The sequence below is a fragment of the Gadus morhua genome, chromosome 8 (genome assembly GCF_902167405.1).
Source record: "Gadus morhua chromosome 8, gadMor3.0, whole genome shotgun sequence".
Taxonomy (NCBI): Eukaryota; Metazoa; Chordata; class Actinopteri; order Gadiformes; family Gadidae; genus Gadus; species Gadus morhua.
The window spans coordinates 3159342-3179341 of NC_044055.1; the positions used below are offsets into that span (position 1 = coordinate 3159342).

Sequence of the window (20000 nt, forward strand, 5' to 3'; positions counted from 1 at the left end):
GAGAGAGAGAGAGAGAGAGAGAGAGAGAGAGAGAGAGAGTGAGAGAGAGGGGGGGGGAGGGAGAGACAGAGAGAGAGAGAGAGAGAGAGAGAGAGAGAGGGGGGGGGAGGGAGAGAGAGAGAGGGGTGAGAGAGAGAGAGAGAGGGGTGAGAGAGAGAGAGAGAGAGAGACAGAGAGGGGGGGGGAGAGACAGAGAGAGAGAGAGAGAGAGAGAGAGAGGGGGGGAGGGAGAGAGAGAGGGGGGGAGGGAGAGAGAGAGAGAGAGAGAGAGAGAGAGAGAGAGAGAGAGAGAGAGAGAGAGAGAGAGAGAGAGAGAGAGAGAGAGAGAGAGAGAGAGAGAGAGAGAGAGAGAGAGAGAGAGAGAGAGAGAGAGGGGGGGAGGGAGAGACAGAGAGAGAGAGAGAGGGGGGGGGGGGAGGGAGAGAGAGAGAGAGGGGTGAGAGAGAGAGAGAGAGAGAGAGAGAGAGAGAGAGAGAGAGAGAGAGAGAGAGAGAGAGACAGAGACAGAGACAGAGACAGAGACAGAGAGGGGGCGAGGGAGAGAGAGAGAGGGGGGATGGGGGAGAGAGAGAGAGAGAGAGAGAGAGAGAGAGAGAGAGAGAGAGAGAGAGAGAGAGAGAGGGGGGGAGAGAGAGAGAGAGAGAGAGAGAGAGAGAGAGAGGGGGCGAGGGAGAGAGAGAGAGAATGTCAGTAACAGTCATACGACTCGATAACTCTGCAAGGCAAAGGTCATCTCCTCTCTGTGTGTGTGTCTTTAGGTATACGTCCTCTGTGTGTGTGTGTCTTTAGGTATACGTCCTCTGTGTGTGTGTCTTTAGGTATACGTCATCTCTCTCTGTGTGTGTGTCTTTAGGTATACGTCCTCTGTGTGTGTGTCTTTAGGTATACGTCCTCTGTGTGTGTGTGTGTGTCTTTAGGTATACGTCCACTCTGTGTGTGTGTCTTTAGGTATACGTCCACTCTGTGTGTGTGTGTGTCTTTAGGTATACGTCCACTCTGTGTGTGTGTCTTTAGGTATACGTCCACTCTGTGTGTGTGTGTGTCTTTAGGTATACGTCATCTCTCTCTGTGTGTGTGTCTTTAGGTATACGCCACTCTGTGTGTGTGTCTTTAGGTATACGTCCTCTCTGTGTGTGTGTGTGTCTTTAGGTATACGTCCACTCTGTGTGTGTGTCTTTAGGTATACGTCCACTCTGTGTGTGTCTTTAGGTATACGTCCTCTCTCTCTGTGTGTGTGTCTTTAGGTATACGTCCTCTGTGTGTGTGTCTTTAGGTATACGTCCTCTGTGTGTGTGTCTTTAGGTATACGTCCTCTCTCTCTCTGTGTGTGTGTCTTTAGGTATACGTCCTCTCTCTCTCTGTGTGTGTGTCTTTAGGTATACGTCCTCTCTCTCTCTGTGTGTGTGTCTTTAGGTATACGTCCACTCTGTGTGTGTGTCTTTAGGTATACGTCCACTCTGTGTGTGTGTCTTTAGGTATACGTCCTCTGTGTGTGTGTCTTTAGGTATACGTCCTCTGTGTGTGTGTGTCTTTAGGTATACGTCCTCTGTGTGTGTGTGTCTTTAGGTATACGTCCTCTGTGTGTGTGTGTCTTTAGGTATACGTCCACTCTGTGTGTGTGTCTTTAGGTATACGTCCACTCTGTGTCTGTGTCTTTAGGTATACGTCCTCTCTCTCTGTGTGTGTGTCTTTAGGTATACGTCCTCTGTGTGTGTCTGTCTTTAGGTATACGTCCTCTCTCTCTCTGTGTGTGTGTCTTTAGGTATACGTCCATTCTGTGTGTGTGTCTTTAGGTATACGTCCTCTGTGTGTGTGTCTTTAGGTATACGTCCTCTGTGTGTGTGTCTTTAGGTATACGTCCTCTGTGTGTGTGTCTTTAGGTATACGTCCTCTCTCTCTGTGTGTGTGTGTCTTTAGGTATACGTCCACTCTGTGTGTGTGTCTTTAGGTATACGTCCTCTCTCTCTCTGTGTGTGTGTCTTTAGGTATACGTCCACTCTGTGTGTGTGTCTTTAGGTATACGTCCTCCCTGTGCGGCCCGCTCTCCCCTCACCAGGCTGGGCTGCGTTGTACAGGTCCTCCTGGAGGAAGGGCAGGGAGCTGACCAGGTCTGGGGCCTGGGACGGGTGTGACAGCTCGTTGGCCACGAACTCCCCGGACGTGCTGCTCATCTGGAAGAGCCTCGGGGTGAAGTTGAATTTGCCCGGGTCTAAAGCGACCAATCGAAACAAGAGGAAAGAAGAGAAAAAGATCGGCTTTAAAAGAAATCCGGGACAGACGTAACATGAAATAAAGATTTGAGATTTACTTTATTTATCCCAGATTGGAAATATAAGTAAATGTGATTCTCATCATTGATGTTGATTTTATACATGTGTTGCTTATGTCTTATGTGTTATGTGTAAAGCCCAGGGAGACTACCTGACGACAGTTTTCAGCTAATGTTGTTCATTAAAGGTGACATATTATACTACCAGGTGTGAGTGTGATTAGCCGTTAAAAGCCTTTTTGAAAATCTTCCTCTTCTGACATCACAATTGGTTGTGTCCACCTAGATGTATGATGGATAGATGAGCAACGTTTGCTCCAGTCCACTTGGTAAGTCTGTAGACCGATATATCCAGCATTCATCTAGGTGGACACGCCCACTTGTGAGGTCAGAAGAGGTAGATTTCAAAACGGCTCGTAACGGCTGATCACACTCCCACCTGGTGGTATTATATGTCACATTGAATGAACACATGATCAGCATAGTGCTGAGAATCTCCGTGCATCCTGGAGGCTTCAGCGTGACCATATAAGGACAGAGGTCTGCGGTGGGGTACCTTGCAGCATGCAGTCGTAGCACTTCCTGTCCTTCTGGCCTAGGGCCTCCCAGAAGCCAGCTGGCTCCGCCCCCTCGTCACACTCGTGGATGGTGACGTTGCTGCTGCTGTGGAGGCCCGCCTCCAGAGGACACCTGGGCGGAGCCAAACACACAGGAGTCACGCCTCCTTCAAAACTGCTCGGACTGCGTGTCTTACGTGTCTCTGCGTAAACCTTCCCTTCTTCCGAAATAAGATTGTTCAGGAAACACCCTCAGAATTTCGTAGGCTATGACATTAAACCGGAAAAAAAGATTGTTTGTGACCCTAGACTTAGCATAACAAAGCAAGAAATCTGACCCAAAAGGAGTGTCTAGTCACGCCTTTTAAAGTCTTCTTGCGATGTCTTGTCATGTCCATGAATGTCTTGTGAATCACAAACCGGAACCATAATGATCAAATCACACCGTTACCTAATTTAGTTCCACCTTGATATCCCGTGGTACAGACAAAGACAATATATTATAGAACGAAAATCCCAGCCTGTCTTTGACCTCTGCCCTGCAATATTACACCTGAATCTACTTCAGGGCTGTACCGGGATATAAATTGAAAGGGTAAGTTTCAAACTTCAGATTTGCTATTCCTTCAATTTGCTAACAGTTCAACAGACCAGGAAGCAATGGACGTAGTAAGCTAGTAGTGGAATCCTTGACTATTTGGGAATTCTTGGACTTATTCACAAGATTGATACTAATGTGGGGAAGTTAGACCGGGCCTAAAGGGGCCACCGGAATTCTAATTCGGCTATTTGGAATACTGCAGAGAGTACCAGAGAGACTTAAGGCAGGCCAAAATTGCAGAGTCGGCCTGACCCAAAGCAATCGTTATCTTCATTCGGCTCCCCCACATCGGCCTTGGAAGGCGGATATCTCTCCACTCTCCTGGATGTTATGCAGACAGATGCTCCCCCCCCCCCCCCATCATCGGGTAGTAGAGACACTGTTGAGTCTGGGTGGAGATGGAGTCCTTGTGCTCTGACAGTCTTTTTATGTTTCTTGGACGGGATGTAACGGGTAATTTCGTTGCTCTGTACTTGACATGTGCAATGACAATAAAGTCTCTCTATCTATCTAGTAGGATAGGTTCTGCTTCTGCACACCAAAAGCCAAATCCTTGAATCACTATGGCTCAGTTTGCCAGTAGTCCTATCGCTGCAAATCAGTATACTGAAGTCTTAATGCCCCCTGACCCCTTACCTTGGATTTATTCCCTTTGCCCTGTCTCCTCTTCCTAACGCTGAATTGTCGTCCTTTGTTTGTTTTTATAGTCTGGCTATTGGATCTTAATTTGATTTGGTGATTAAGGATTCTGGCCGTGGTTGGTCTCTTCAAGTATCCTAATTTGTCCATTTGGATTGATCGCTTGAATGTCTGAGGGCCATCTGAACCATGGTTTGAGTCGATAATCGTCCTGAAGTGCCCCAGAAAAGATACTTAACAAATCAATTTTTTCACAACCATATCCTAACGTTCTTACTAATTCCCCAGAAATAACACTTTATCCTGGCCTAATTTCAGATTTATAACCACATGAACCTGTTGAAAACCCTCGCTTTAACCAATCCGTTCATTTTACCGATATAACAACCTTTGAATGAACACACTCGAACCCATTGGTTCTCAAAGTGCGGCCCGCGGGCCAATGGCGGCCCGCGGAATCATTCCTGGCGGCCCGCAATGACATACATAATTATGTAAGTAAAAGAAGTATAATAAAAATATATAATAAAAATATAAAGAGAAAAGTCGACTCTCTTTAACTTTCAATTAAATCCTTTTACATTTGTTCGTTTTAATCCGACTGTACATTACTTTGAAAGGATGAACCTCAGTTTTGTGATTTGGACCTCACTTGACCTCACTCCCAGAGGTCCACGGTACAATGTTTTTTGTCACCACTGGGATTCTGACGGCGTTTCCCGCCAATTTTTTTTCCTTTGGCGGCCCTTAGTCAAATTTGCGGTTCCTAAATTGGCCCTCAGTTGTCAAACCTTTGAGAACCCCTGTAGACCAAAGCCCTCAACTCTCCCCCACCCCACTCACTGCTCCTTGATCTTGCGCGCGGCCGTCTTGCCCACGGCGCAGACGTGTGCCGGGGCCTTGCAGCCGTGCCACAGGTAGAGCACGGCCTTGTGCACGTTGAGCAGGATCATGGAGGCCCGGGAGCGCAGGCTGGTGCAGTGACACGCCACCTCCAGCAGGTGGCCCTCCACCGGGACCTCGCCACGCACGCAGTACAGACGCCAGTCGCCTGGGGGGCAGACGCAGACACACACGCACACGCACACGCACACACACACACACACACACACACACACACACACACACACACACAGATGGGCAGGAGAAGGAAGAGGTTAGAGATCAGCAATGAATAAATCTTCTAAATATATCTAATCTTCTAAATATATCTAATATATCTTCTGAATTGATTGGGGGTCTTCGGCAACAATCTATAATAAAGTCGCCAACAATCTATAATAGATGAAGCCTATGCTGCATGCGGTATTGCTTGGGATATCGATCATGGTTGATATTTGTAAACGTTTCCAAAATAAAAGTAAAGAATATCGATTAGCCCTGGGGAAATAATAATGAATGGATTTCACAGAGGAGTGGACATCTAGAAGTGGACTTTACACAGACTAGTGGACATCTAGAAGTGGACTTTACACAGACTAGTGGACATCTAGAAGAGGACTTTACACAGACTAGTGGACATCTAGAAGTGGACTTTACACAGAGGAGTGAACCTCCATAAGCAGACGGTACAGAGAGGAGTGGAGCTCTAGAAGCAGACGGTACAGAGAGGAGTGAACATCTAGAAGCGGCCTGTAGTTTCTTACTCAGAACGTTCTCCTCCTCCTCCTCTCTCTTGCCGGCGTGGACGATCATCCCACCGTTGAAGCACTGCAGGAAACAGGGGGGCTCTTTACCCTGCTGCACTGGAACCTGACCCCCCCCAAACACACACACGGTTGAGAGAAGGAATACAACAAGGAGGAAGACAATACTCACATATAGACACACTCTCAAAGTATTATTGCATGTGTTGCTTGGCAACCGTTTTTTTTTGCTGTCTTGAGGAACCATATTTTGCTTGGCGGAAGAATGATGATTTGTTTCCAAGTAGGTAGTCGTCGGTAACCGTTTTAGTGACCATTTAGAAAAGGCACAGCAGCTTTGGGGAGCTAGGGGGAGTTGTCTGACAGAACGTATAAAAACACTATAAACCACAAGCTCTTGTTGATTATTGGTTCATTATGTACATTTACATTCAGGGCATTCAGCAGACGCTTTATCCAAAGCGACTTGCAATAAGGTCATTTGTCAGAAGAAAGAGAAACGATATTTCGCTGTCGGTACAATAAAGATGTTCATAGAAACAAGGGCCAAGCACTAATAATTGCTAGATTAACCCATTCCATGTATACAACAAAGGCAGACAGGATAGCTGGGATCATTATGTGTTCTATCATAGGACCCCTAGGACTGGCCGATTAATCAAATTAATCTAATCGAACAGCTGGATACATATCTGTACATTATTTTAGATTTGAACATTTTCTATTTGACCATTTTGTGTATTGTTTAAAGGCGAAATTCTCAGTTCTCAGTTACAAAGTGTCTTTTGGGAGAGATGTGCTGAATAAACACATCACGTTTTCAACCTAAAAAAAAAAAATAGTTTGAATAATCTCGATTTCAACATTGAGCAAAATAAATCGGGATTATGATTTTCTTTCTGACCTGGGCGCCGCGCTCCTCGTCCAGCTCCACCGTCATCAGCGCCGACGTCCCCTTCTCGCTGGCCGTGGAGTGGCGGCCCTGCCAGAAGAAGTAGCAGCACTTCTCCTTCCCGGGCCCCGAGCTCCGCGCCTCCGGGTTCTGCCGCCGGCCCACTGCGTGGCGCCGGGAGAGGAGAGACACGGGAGTCAGGACGGGCGCACACACAGGCAAGCACGCACACGCTACACGCACGCACGCACGCACGCACGCACGCACGCACGCACGCACGCACACACAGAGTACAATACAGATGTGTTGACACACCCACCAGGACCGGGGGGACGGACGGACGGACGGTCGGACGGGGACCCACCTGTGGCGCTGACCATGTACTTCCACTTGACCACGTAGGCGTCGCCCTCGTGGAACTGGCCGATGCTGAGGCGCGGCAGGCGGCTGTAGTCGAACTCAAGGATGTGCCAGACCTCCACGCCCACCGTGCTGATCTCCAGGGTGCGCAGGCGGTCCTCGCGGTCCCCCACGGGGCCGTGGCCCCGGCCCACGTCCCCCCCGTCCAGCACGGTGGACACGGGCGTCTGCAGGACGGGCAGCATGAGGCCGGCGTCGTACGGCCGGCACTCCCCTTTACCGGGCGGCGGCGGGGAGTCCTGGGAGAGGACAGGAGGAGGAGGAGGAGGAGGAGGAGGAGGAGGAGGAGGAGGAGAAGGTGGAGGAGAGGACAGGAGGAGGAGGAGAAGGTGGGGGTGGAGGAGGAGGAGGAGGAGGAGGGGAGGACAGGAGGAGGACGAGGAAGAGGAGGAGAAGGAGGAGGAGGAGAGGAAGAGGAGGAGGTGAGGAGGAGGAGATGAAGAGGAGGAGGAGAGGAGGAGGAAGAGGAGGAGAGGACAGGAGGAGGAGGAGGAGTAGAAGGTGGAGGAGGAGGAGGAGGAGGAGAGGAAGAAGAGGAGGGGGAGGAGGAGGAGGAGGAGAAGGTTGAGGAGGAGGAGAAGGAGAAGGTTGAGGAAGAGGAGGAGGAGGAGGAGGAGGAGAGGGAGAGGAAGGAACTGGAAGGTGAGTGGTTTTGTTGGCATTGGTGTTTATTATACTCGTAATGGGTCAAACTAAACAAACAATGTACCTTCTGCTCGGTGGGCCGCTCCTCGCCGCCCTTCGGGGCCTGGGTTTTGGTCTCGCTCCAGTCCAGGAACTTCTCCTTGAACAAGATGGTCTCGTTGTGCTCCGTTAGCCGGCCGAAGATGGCCCAGTCGGGACGGCCTTGGCCTTTCCTGAGGAGCGATAGGAAGGACACAGGGACGGACGGACGGACGGACAGACACACCACAGTCAATTGTAGCATTGGGCTGTGCATGCTAACCCCTGCCCGCATGTATAGCACGTTGTTTTCGGACTAAACCAATACAATGTTTTCGGAGGGGCAGTGTTCGATTGATTGTACTTCTTCTTCATACCTGGGTATGAGCGTGTTGCAGCCGCCGGGGTCCAGGGGGTTGATGTCGCAGCAGGTGTAGTCGAAGGTGCCGTTCCACAGGTGCTTGGCCAGCTGGAAGGCCACCTTCCTCTGGGCCAGGGTCACCTCCTTGCCGTGCCACACGTACACCTCGCTGCCAAAGTCAAACACCAGCACCTGGGAGGAAACCACAGAGCACCACTTTCACTTTCAATTTCGGTTTCATGGTAAAAAGTTTTTTTTTAGGCCGTGGTCAATAGTGAGAACATTGGTGTTTAACCCTTGAATTTACTGCACATATTGTCAGATATTAAGGTTGGTTCAAAGGCCGATCCCACCAGTGCTATAAGCTGTGCATAAAAAAGCCCAAATATAAGGGAACCCATTTCCACATTATCAGGGATTTACAGTCGATTTCTGACCTACGGTTTGAATTTCATTTTGGTTCTTCACGAAACAACACGAAACACATTAACCCACATTGCTTCATTTTCTTTAGAGTTCGTTGGTGGATATGTTTGGACGGCCTGCCCTCACCTCCTTGGCCTCCAGCAGCGTGCAGCTCGGGACCTTGCCCCACTCGTCGTCGTCCGGGACCAGCTTGTCGTCCAGCAGGCGGAAGATGCAGTTGGTCTCCACGATGCCGTTCTCAAAGTGCTCGTCCTCGTCTGCTGGTCCCGCCGCTGGGAAGAAGAGACAGAACACAACCTGATGAACACACGCAGAGCCTAAAGGGCTGATTATGGTCCCACGTCACGCAACGCAAGGACCAGTCGCAGACGCTCCGACGCAGTCGTGAACCTGTTTTGGTTCTGCGCCGGGTTTTAGTGACCGGACCAATCACAGCCCTCGCTGCTGCGTCGCCTCGACGGAAGGTTACAATTTTTGTGAGGCGCAGGTCCGGCCCTTGCGGTGGACGCATGGAGGGTCCGCAAGGAAGTAACGGATCTGTAACCCCCTTGCGTTGCGTGAACGTGGGATAATCAGCCCTTAAGAGTCATACGTGAGTTTCAAACTCTCAACCAAAGTATTTTACATGAGAAGTGATAGCTTCGGTTGCAGAGTTATGATAGGAATCTAGTGTAAAGGATGACGCCTTGTAAATCTTCTTTTATGGGCTTTTATGGACAGGCTAGTGAAGAGGCAGGCGCGTTGAAGAATGACCGCAGGTGTGAATCAATCCCAGAGCCCTACGAGGCGTGTTGCCTACATGCTGAGCAAACAAGTTGGTTGACGATAAATCCCTTTTCCGTTGAGTACAAATGACTCCTTTCATACTCCCCCACCAGTCTAACCCCCTCCCACGGAGTGCATGATGCACGTCAACGCCAAGAGCGGCGGGAAACACATCCGTCCTTACGTCGGTAGGCGGCCTGTCCGCCCAGCACGGCCCAGAACTCCTGAGCCACGGGGCCCTGCGGGTTCACGGCCTCCTCGACGGTCTGAACCTGGAGGGCCCTGCAGCCCACGTCTCTCTTGGTCTGGATGTAGGTGGCCAGGTCCGCTGCCTGGAGAAGAGAGGGAAGGGTTACACCGGCGTCACGCTGCAGCCTTCGGGAAGGGTCCAGTTGAAACGATAAAATAACGCATTGAAAGAAAATTGGGAAAATCTTACTTTGTAAAGAAATGGTAAAATGGCTTGCATTTATGTAGTGCTTTTATCCAAAGTGCTTTACAATATTGCCTGACATTCACCCATTCATGTACACATTCACACACTGACGGTGGAGTCAACCCCGCAAGGCGACAGCCAGCTCGACAGGAGCAGTTAGGGTTAGGTGCCTTGCTCAGGGACACCTCCACACTCCAGGGCTCGAACTAGCAACCTTACGGTTACCAGCCAACCCGCTCTAGCTGCTGAGTTACTGCCGCCCCGTACATGATCAGAGTCAACAAAGTGAGGCTTACTCACTGATGCAGGCGGGTCAACATAAAATAGGTTGATACAATAACGCATGCATGAAGGATGAACACAGGGTCTCTAGCTGGGGCCGTAAAAGACTCCTGGAAGGCGGGAGCCCACCTTGGCTTTCTCGATGACGTTGGAGAACTCGCCGATCCAGAGGAAACAATGGTCCGGCGTGACCAGTAGGAAGCAGTCCCCGCTGTTCAGGGACGACGCTCTGGGCTCCACTAGCCTGGTCTGAACGTGGCGACGTCCTGGGGAGAAGACACCACCGCAGGGATCGAACAACCTCACCCAATCAGCGTACTTTTAGAAGGGAGTGCCTTGACTAAAACGATAGATTCCTGTTTGTTATTGCAATAGCTATTTCCGATCGGCTCTTGTTAGTGCTAATACGTGACACCACTTCAGGATGAGTCAGAATTTGAAAGGACAAAACCGCTACCACTTACTCCCACGACGTCTACGAACCATCAGGAATGTCCAACCAGACACACAAACCCACACGCCAGAGAAACGCTTTCGTTAATCCCACTCGGAGCGAGACGTGGGACGGCCCGGCTCACCTTTGACCTGCATGAGCATGAGGTTCTTGTAGGGCGCGGCGCTGTTGTTGGACATCTGCTGGGTGATGTTGACGCTGCGCAGGCTGACCCCGCTGAAGTTCTCCTTGGAGGCCAGGCCGGCCAGCGCCGCCTCCGAGTACTCTGACGTCTTGCTGACTGGAGAAGCAGCAGCGCAGTACGCGCGTCAGAACAGGAGGGGGCGAAGCGACGCAGGGCAATGCTAAGAGACACTGGCAGGTGATCGCTCATCGGAAGACGTAAGTGGGATGTTTGGTTTACGGTGCTTTGTCGACCACCCGTCGTGCACACAGCTGCACGCACGCACACGCAGGCATGCACGTACTCACACGCGAACACACATACACAAACACAGTATAATATACACACTCAACCTCCCATCACAATCCTCGTCAACTTGAATAAAGTCTGAGATTCTGAGTATGCTTGTTAAAGCACAGTGTATATTTTTGCATAAATAATAAAGTCTATTCTTTCTTTTCTTTTATTAAGAATTAAGTGTTTTATGATGTCATTTTAATGATATTATTATTATGGTGCATTGTTGTATTATTATATTTATAGATATTAATTATACCGTTAAAGCAATATGTAAATGTTAGCCTAAAGAATGAAGTGTATTATTATAACGTTAAAGCACTCTGTAAATGTTAGCCTAAAGAATGAGGTGTATTACATAATGTTACAGCACTTGGTACATTTTTGTATTATCATGTTATAATCATATTATCATTATGGTGCAACAGTGTATTATTATATGTATATTTATATTTATTTATTACAGCGTTCAGGCACTCAGTAAATGTTATCCTAAAGAATGAGGTGTATTACACAATGTTATAGCACTTTGTACACTGTTTTGTATCCTCATGATATCCTCATGATATCCTCATGATATCCTCATGATATCCTCATGATATCCTCATGTTATCCTCATGATATCCTCATGATATCCTCATGATATCCTCATGATATCCTCATGTTATCCTCATGTTATCCTCATGTTACCCTCATGTTACCCTCATGTTATCCTCATGTTATTCTCATGTTATCCTCATGTTATTCTCATGTTATCCTCATGCTATCCTCATGCTATCCTCATGCTATCCTCATGATATCCTCATGTTATCCTCATGCTATCCCCATGCTATCCTCATGATATCCTCATGATATCCCCATGCTATCTTCATGATATCCTCATGATATCCTCATGTTATCCTCATGTTATCCTCATGATATCCTCAGGGCCTTACTCTTCTCGGCGGTGATCCTCTTGCTCTCCAGCAGGCCGATGTTGAGCCGCTGCTCCGTGTACTCGTGCCGGATGTCCTGGCGCGCCGCCAGCATCTTCACCGGGTTCCTGGAGGACTGCACGTTACGGGACGGGCGCACCGAGCGCTTGTGCTGCACCATGGCCGAGGTCAGCCTGGGGAAGGGGAGGCAGGGACGCAAAGGATGCTGGGAAATGTAGTTCGAGCAACTGCTTCAAATGATATAGCCTTCACTAGGCCGTGAAGAGATACAGGGAGAGTGTGTGCGCATGTGTATGTGTGTGCGCATGTGTATGTGTGTGCGCATGTGTATATGTGTGCGTGCGTTGGTCTCCTGTGTGTCTCATCAGTATGTGTGTGTGTGTGTGTGTGTGTGTGTGTGTGTGTGTGTGTGTGTGTGTGTGTGTGTGTGTGTGTGTTTCTGTGTGTGCGTTTCTGTGTGTATGACATGTAGTTCAATAGCCAAAGTGACAGTCTAACCGTATGCTCTTCATATGCACAATTAATTTTATGCAGAATAACGTATTACGTGCATCTCCATGCTGCTATTCGGCACTTTAACACTTTACTTTACTATATTGCACCTTTGTTTGCACCTCAATAACTACCTAAAAACACCCTGAATATTATTTTCTGTACAATCTACTCACTGTCAGTCTGTATATGTTTGGTTAATTTGTTGTTGTCTTTTTGCACCATTATGTTTTTATATGTTATATGTTATATGTGGTAAATATATTACTAGCACGTTTGGAGTGGGGGGAAACACAATTTCGGTCCTCTGTGTAACTGGTTGCCCGGTCGGTCGGACAAACAAGTTCCCTTTGACTTTGACTAAACGGATAAGAGCAAATAAACACTTTGGTCACGGGAACACTGGACAACACAGAAACAGCGTTCTGGATCGAGGCAGCGGGTTAAACGCACACGCGTAGCCTACTGCATGAGTTGCGACGTGTTTTACTGCAGGTAGGGAAAGCCATCTGCTCACTTGGGACCCTGGCAGCCGAAGATGGCGTCGAAGTCGTCCTCGATCCGCGTGGGCATGCGGGGAAGGTCCACCACGTGGCGGTAGAACTTGGAGAAGATCTCGTCGTCGAGCTTCATCACCTCCTTCACGGCCCTCTCGGTGACCGTCAGGGTGGTCTCCTGCAGGTCCGCCACTAGGGGGCACCGGGGAGAGGGGAGAGAGGTGATGAGCGAAGGGGCAGCTCAAAACAACTAGGAGCTGGGAAACTCCAGTTGTGTGGGGAACGAATTCAACTGACAAAAACACGTTGAGGTACACGATCCAATATTTCTCGGTGCTTTTTAGAACACATGTGAGATTATGGAATTATTATTAAAGTGTTGGTCTACTTAATGTGACATAATGACTTAATGGTTAAAGGTCCCATGACATGCCACCAGGTGTGATTGGCATGTAGGTGGACAGAAAAACGGCTTGTATCGGCTAATCACACTCACATGTCTGGTGGCATGTCATCAGACATTTAATTATTGAAACAATGATTATTGTAGGCATCAGTAGGAAACCCTTTTACCTTTGCTATTCAGACGCCCCAAGAAGGTTTCCAGCTTGTCTAGCTTCTTGTCTGACTCCATGTCTGGTTTGGCCTCGATGTCTGATGAAAGAGAATGGTTTGATGTGAGGTACAGAAAACACCAGAACAGGACAATGTTCTGTGACATCGACATTTATCTGAATTTCTTGTCGGTTGCTTTGGATTAAAGCCACTGCCAAATGACTAAATGGCAAATGATGAAGCCTTCACTATGCCATGAAGAGATACAGGGAGTGTGTGGATGTGTGTGTGTGTGTGTGTGTGTGTGTGTGTGTGTGTGTGTGTGTGTGTGTGTGTGTGTGTGTGTGTGTGTGTGTGTGTGTGTGTGTGTGTGTGTGTGTGTGTGTGTGTGTCTGTGTCTGTGTCTCTTGTGTGTCTCATCCGTATGCGTCTGTGTGTGTGTGTCTCTCTTGTGTGTGTCATCTGTGTTTGTGTGTGTGTGTATGTGCCAATGTGTCTGTGTGTGTGTGTGTGTGTGCGTGCATGTGTCTGTCTCTTGTGTGTCATCCAGATGTGTGTATGTGTGTGTTTGTGTCTTGTGTGGGTGTCTTGTGAGTCTCATCTGTGTGTGTGTGTGTGTGTGTGTGTGTGTGTGTGTGTGTGTGTGTTTCTGTGTGTGTGTCTTGTGTGTCATCTGTGGGTGTGTGTGTGTGTGTGTGTGCGCGTGTGTGTGTGTGTGTCTCATCTGTGTGTGTGTGTGTGTGTGTGTGTGTGTGTGTGTGTGTGTGTGTGTGTGTGTGTGTGTGTGTGTGTCTCATCTGTGTGTGTGTGTGTGTGTGTGTGTGTGTGTGTGTGTGTGTGTGTGTGTGTGTGTGTGTGTGTGTGTGTGTGTGTCTCATCTGTGTGCGTGCGTGTGTCTCACCCTCCTGGGGCTTGCTGACAGCAGGGCTGCTGTTCTTGAACCTTCCAGCCACGGGTGACAGGATAGGGCTGATGACCGAGGAGGAGGCGGCCAGCCCTGAGCAGACCACCAATCAGACAACAGCAAGGAAAGAGAGAGGAAACCAACGACCAATCAGACAACAGCAGGGAAGGAGAGAGGAAACCAAAATGGCTGCCAAACATCGACAACACACTGATGATGATTCAGTTGTTTTTTTACTAAAGATGCTTAAAAAAAGCTAATAAACAAAAACATTCATATTATCATAGTGAACAATAAAGAACTATCTTCTTCTTCGAAGATAGTTCTTTATACATAAAAAGAAATTACCCTTACCCTAACCTTGTTTTTAATATTATAATGCACAATATATAATAAAGAACTATGGATAATAAAGATGTACCATAAGGGTTGCTTACAAAAATCAATATAGTATTGAAAATAACAGCATAGTAATCTCACCACATCTCATTTAAATAAGATGGCAAGACTAGATCTAAAATAAAGGCAACTTGCAGCGTGTAAAAAGCAGGCTGGTACCAAAGGTGCACATAACCTGAATGTACGATTGATCACACTGCATTGGGGACAGAGCGCACTTTGGTGACAAGGATCACCCTTAAAGTTGACCGATTATTCCACCAGGTGTGAGTGTGATCCGCCATTACAAGCCGTGTTACAAATCTGCCTCTTCTGACATCACAAGTGGGCGTGTCCACCTAGATATATGATGGATAGATCGGTCTAGTCCAGCCTACCCAGTGGACCGTAGCAAACGTTACTGATCTAGCCATCAGATATCTAGGTGGACACGCCCACTTGTGATGTCAGAAGAGGCAGATTTGTTAACGGCTGGTAACGGCCAATCACACTCACACCTGGTGATATAAAAAAAAATAGGCCAAAACAGTCATTCATTCCACAATCCATCATCTTTATAAACAAACATCTAAAATGAAGCTTTTAATTGTATATTTAAAAAGCCAACAACCTTAGATGTGTCCTTGTACCACGTGGGAAATAGGATTTTGGGGTCTTGTCTTGTCAGTGGTTGTTTTTTTTGTTTGCACGTCGTTGTTGTGGTTAACGGTCGTGTGTGCCCGTCTATTCACTGAGAACAGTTTCCCCAAGGGGACACTCAATGATCCATCGATCCGACAGCGCTGAGGGGGCCGTGCAGCCCCCCACAGTGAGCCCACCTTTCTTCACCATGCGCGCGGCCACGGTGTACTGGCTGGAGTCGTTGGCCGCGCCCCGGCCTCTGCTCTTCCAGGCGTCCTCGCGGGTGGAAATCATCTGCTTCCGCTCCTCGATGCTCATCTGGGACTCTACGATCTCCTCGCCCATCCTCTGGGACGCACACACGGGCGCACAGAGGGACACACACACACACAGACAGACGCACACACACAGGGACGCGCACACACACAGACAGACGCACACACACAGGCACGCACGCACAGACAAATACACAGGCACACGCACACACACACACACAAACACAGACAAATTCACATAAACACACACAAACGCAAACACAGTTATTCACACAGACTTGATTACTGGGCGGGATTCATGATATTCAGAGATCAGAGGTAGGCATGTCATTTGTTTCACAGGGCAAACCGTATTAGTCTGTCAGCTAGGATTCACAAGACCACTCCCAGAGCTGACGTTACCTCACAGACGGCTTCAAATAGTGACACACAAAACAAAATGTGTAACATTCTTTGCACATTAGGTTTAGGGCGTTGTGTGTATTGTTGCCGTTGTAATTATTCAGTATCAATGTATAGATACAAGGGGCACTGAATGGACACCACACCAAACACACTGAGGACATTTATTGGTGCTTTGATATAAATGACGATAAATGAAGAATGATGATAAAAATGTCCATATACTGTAAACTTCCCAATGAGAATGACATAACACTAATAATAGTACTTGCACAGTTCTATGCGCACGTGACAACTTCCCCCCAGGGCATCTCTCCCACTCTCCATAGATCCCCTTAACCCGGTGAGACAACTCCATTACGAGGAGCCATTAGTCACTCGTAACGTCCGCGCCAAACGGCGGTGCGTTCGGAAGAAGCACTCGAGAACGAGCGAGTCCATCGGAGCGGACGAGGACGCCTCACCTCAGGCCGGTCTCTCTAAAGAACGTCTTAGTCTAACCGGGAGACCCGGAGTTTACACACACTCCGGTAAACCCTTTAACTCGTGGCCGTCAGCGAGCTAAGTGAGACAGGGCCTCGCTATTCAAAGGGGCAGCGATGCAAAAGAAAAAAAAGTTGAGGAAGTTTGTTGTTACACCGTCAGGACAGAATCACTCAGAGAGAGAGAGAGATGGAGAGAGTGAGAGGGGGGAGGGGGGAGGAGGAGAGAGGGAGGGAGAGAGAGAGGTGGGGGGAGGAGGAGAGAGGGAGGTGGCGGGGGGGGGGAGAGAGGGAGGAAGAGAGAGAGGTGGGGGGAGGAGGAGAGAGGGAGGTGGCGGGGGGGGGGGAGAGAGGGAGGAAGAGAGAGAGGTGGGGGTGTAACAGGGAAGAAGGGAGACAGAGGCAGGGGGCAGGAGAGAAGGGAGAAAGAGATGGGGGAGGAGTGAGAGGGAGAGAGGGGGGGAAGGGGGAGAGAGAGGGACAGAGAGGTGTTGAAGCAGTAGGGCAGACCACACCATGCAGGGCCTCCTGGGCCGACGCCCTTACCTGAGCGGCGCGGTCGACATACAGACACTTTTGTCCCAGGGAGAGGTTGGGAGAATAGGTGGAGGAGAAGACAGGCTCCTACGGGAGGAGCAGGAAGGGCGTGGCGGAGGGAGAGAGGTGGTGAGAAGGAAAGGGGAAATGTGACAAGGGTGCAGATCACAGAAGAGGGGGTACAGTAGAGGGGTGGGGGTGGTGGGGGTGGGGGTGCAGAAGGCGGAGCGGCGAGCCGAGCTCTCAGAGCTCACAGAAGAGGTCACGGCAGCACGTGTTTAGAGGATGGAGAGTGTTCGTGGTTATGTGTGATGCGTATCCTGTTGTTGTTCCTTGGAATGTAACAATGTCAGTGTGGAGAATCATTTGTCCCGTTCTCACGTCGATCCACAAAGGGGGTCCGCGGGAGGTTATGTTCATCAATGCACAGCTAAGGATTCCAAATTCAAAATGCAACTGAGGAGGGCCAATCGCAAAATGCTGAATCACACACAGACACACACACACACGCACACGCACACGCACACGCACACACACACACACACACACACACACACACACACTTCAACATTATTACATCTGCACGCGACAACATCAATGATTGCGTCATCTCATTATTAATCTAACCTTGTCGACGCATTCGATCAGCCTCTCAATTCAGAAGCTCAAAAACAGCCTCAGACTAGATGCAGCGTCATGTCAACACGGATCAGTACCCAGCCAGCATCTCCCTTGTTTTGTACCGTCCATGGCTCTGACACAGCCCCCCCCCCCCCCTCCTCCCCCCCACACCAGCCCTCCCCACCCTGGCAGCCAGAGCTTCAAGGGGGGGATGACAGGGGGAAGAAAAGTAGCCTAGCACACCAACCCAACACAAAGCGCTGTTTTGAAAAAAACCGCAAGAAAGCTCCCAAAGCCAAACAAAGCTCATTGGTCAGGGGTCGAAGAGGAGGGGGAGGGGGGGGGTATGTTTGAGAGGGTGAGAAGGGGGAGGGGTTGAAGGGGCTCACACTGATTGGCTAACAGAGCAGGGGCTTACCCATAGCTGTTGGGACATAGACACAGCAGAGTAGTCCTGAATGACCACGGATTCCTCCTGTAGGGGAGGGGGGGGGGGGGGGTAAAAGGAAAGAGTAGGTCACATAAAGAGGGAGGGTTGGGGTAGCCATGTCCACCTTCTATTATAAGATATACATGCATATGATAAGATAAGTTGCGACACACACACACACACACACACACGCACACGCACACGCACACACACAGACACATTGGCACACACACACACACACGCGCACACGTCAACAATATTACATCTTATATTACACCGTAGTTGTTATCCATAGTCCCCGTTCCACTGTTTACACCGCGCTCATCGCCCGTGAGGGGAGCTGGGACAGCCTCGGCTGGCTCAGAAGCAGCAGTACCCCGGGCTGCCTCTTGAGATGGCCGATGGGAGCAGTGGCACCCCTCTCTGCAGCGCTGCCCTCAAGGACAGCTCCCTGCTTCAACACTGGGGCGAGCCCACTGTCCGGGACGCCCTCCAGCGCCTCAACCTTTGAATGCCTTCGTCGTGTTGTTTGGCCTCTCTGCAGAGACTAGTTTTATTTTATACTATTTTTACCTTCTTTTTTTTTTACAATTATTCTTTATAGGTTATTTTGAGTTGTGTTGTCAATACATTCCCTTATCTTATCTTAACTTATTTTATCGTATGGCTGTGATTGCACGAACCCAGTCAGCAGGATTAACTAGGTCAACTGAATAGTAAACATATGGTTACATTAAACGGTCTCAAATTAACTGGAGGGTTAAGTACGATAACCCGGGACATAAATAATACATTAAGCATCATTTATTTAGTTTTGTAATTCTGAGGAAGAGTTGTTTTAAATCATTTAAAAATAGCCACGCCCACACGCAGGATCTGAACCACTGGGTTAGCCCGGCAGCTGGGCTCACTTACCGGCTGGAATTATTATATTATTATTATTATATGGTATTAGCATTAAAATCATTATTAGTATTATATTATTATAAAATTGTAATTTCATAGTTTTGTTTAATTAGTATAATTGTTCTAATAATTAAACTATCATTGCCAAAGAAGGCCGATGGATACTCTGCAACTGTTCATTATGTGGGTCACAGATAGTCTGTCCAAACGGATCTCAATAGGAGTATTAATGCAGAGCAGCATGATAGTAGAATTAATAAACAAATAAATGAATGAATGATAGGAATCCACAGGGTGTATTTTTGGATTAAAAACTGACCTTCTTCACGTAGGACTGCTTCATGTAGGAATGAATGAATGAATGAATGAATGAATGAATGATAGAGATCCTCCGGGTGTATTTTTGGTTCCAGAACCAACCTTCTTCATGTAGGTCTGCTCCGTCTCCCACAGCTGGACCTGCTGCTGTGACTCTGTGGCGGCGGCGGCCGCGGCTTTGACCACGTCCTGTTTCTTGTTGATGCGGTTCCTCCAGTCCTCCTCGCCGCTCTTCTTCAGCAGGGCAAGCCTAGTGTAGACACAACCGCGCACACACACGCACACACACACAAACACAAACACAAAAAAACGCAGACATGATATAAGATACAGTGTGTAAGTCTATTGAAATCATGCTAATTTGTGCTAACAGCGGTTGATAACGTTAGGTAGCTTTGATGGGTGTTTTTAACGTAATTCTTGGTGACTATTACGCTTCAATCACTAAAACAGGAGGATCACTAAACGTTAAGGATCCAAATTTGTGACAGCATTGACCTATAAACCAACAGTTGCAACCTATGAAGTGAAACTAACCTACCATTAAATTGCATTCATAAACAGAAAATGTCTAAATAAAACTTACAGTTCAATCGTCATATACTCTATGCTCATATTCTCTATGCTTTAAAAAGGTCATTAAAAGACCGTCAATTTCGTTGATCTCTTCGAAAAGCAAGCGAGAGAAGCTCTGATCAACGAATGGTTTAGTGGAGAGGGGAAAGTATGTCATGGTGAGGGCGTCTGCAGCGTGG

At 48.5% G+C, this 20000-nt stretch overlaps 1 protein-coding gene across 7 annotated transcripts in view; it reads right to left on the reverse strand.

Annotated features, from left to right (window-relative positions):
• Window positions 1-20000, reverse strand: part of svilb (supervillin b) — a 61850-nt gene that overhangs the window by 6438 nt on the left and 35412 nt on the right. For 6 of the 7 annotated variants that reach the window (XM_030363451.1, XM_030363448.1, XM_030363446.1 and 3 more), the window contains 20 exons: window positions 19348-19495; window positions 18010-18066; window positions 16980-17057; window positions 15472-15622; window positions 14252-14347; window positions 13369-13449; window positions 12816-12987; window positions 11807-11979; window positions 10536-10691; window positions 10087-10223; window positions 9424-9571; window positions 8601-8746; window positions 8065-8240; window positions 7734-7881; window positions 6969-7263; window positions 6617-6768; window positions 5713-5818; window positions 4910-5117; window positions 2826-2959; window positions 2054-2209 (listed from right to left, as the gene is read on the reverse strand). In XM_030363451.1, the coding sequence (XP_030219311.1) occupies window positions 2054-2209; window positions 2826-2959; window positions 4910-5117; window positions 5713-5818; window positions 6617-6768; window positions 6969-7263; window positions 7734-7881; window positions 8065-8240; window positions 8601-8746; window positions 9424-9571; window positions 10087-10223; window positions 10536-10691; window positions 11807-11979; window positions 12816-12987; window positions 13369-13449; window positions 14252-14347; window positions 15472-15622; window positions 16980-17057; window positions 18010-18066; window positions 19348-19495 (2918 nt within the window). The remainder of the gene's footprint in view (window positions 1-2053; window positions 2210-2825; window positions 2960-4909; window positions 5118-5712; window positions 5819-6616; window positions 6769-6968; window positions 7264-7733; window positions 7882-8064; window positions 8241-8600; window positions 8747-9423; window positions 9572-10086; window positions 10224-10535; window positions 10692-11806; window positions 11980-12815; window positions 12988-13368; window positions 13450-14251; window positions 14348-15471; window positions 15623-16979; window positions 17058-18009; window positions 18067-19347; window positions 19496-20000) is intronic. The other variant, XM_030363449.1, reaches the window with a different exon arrangement.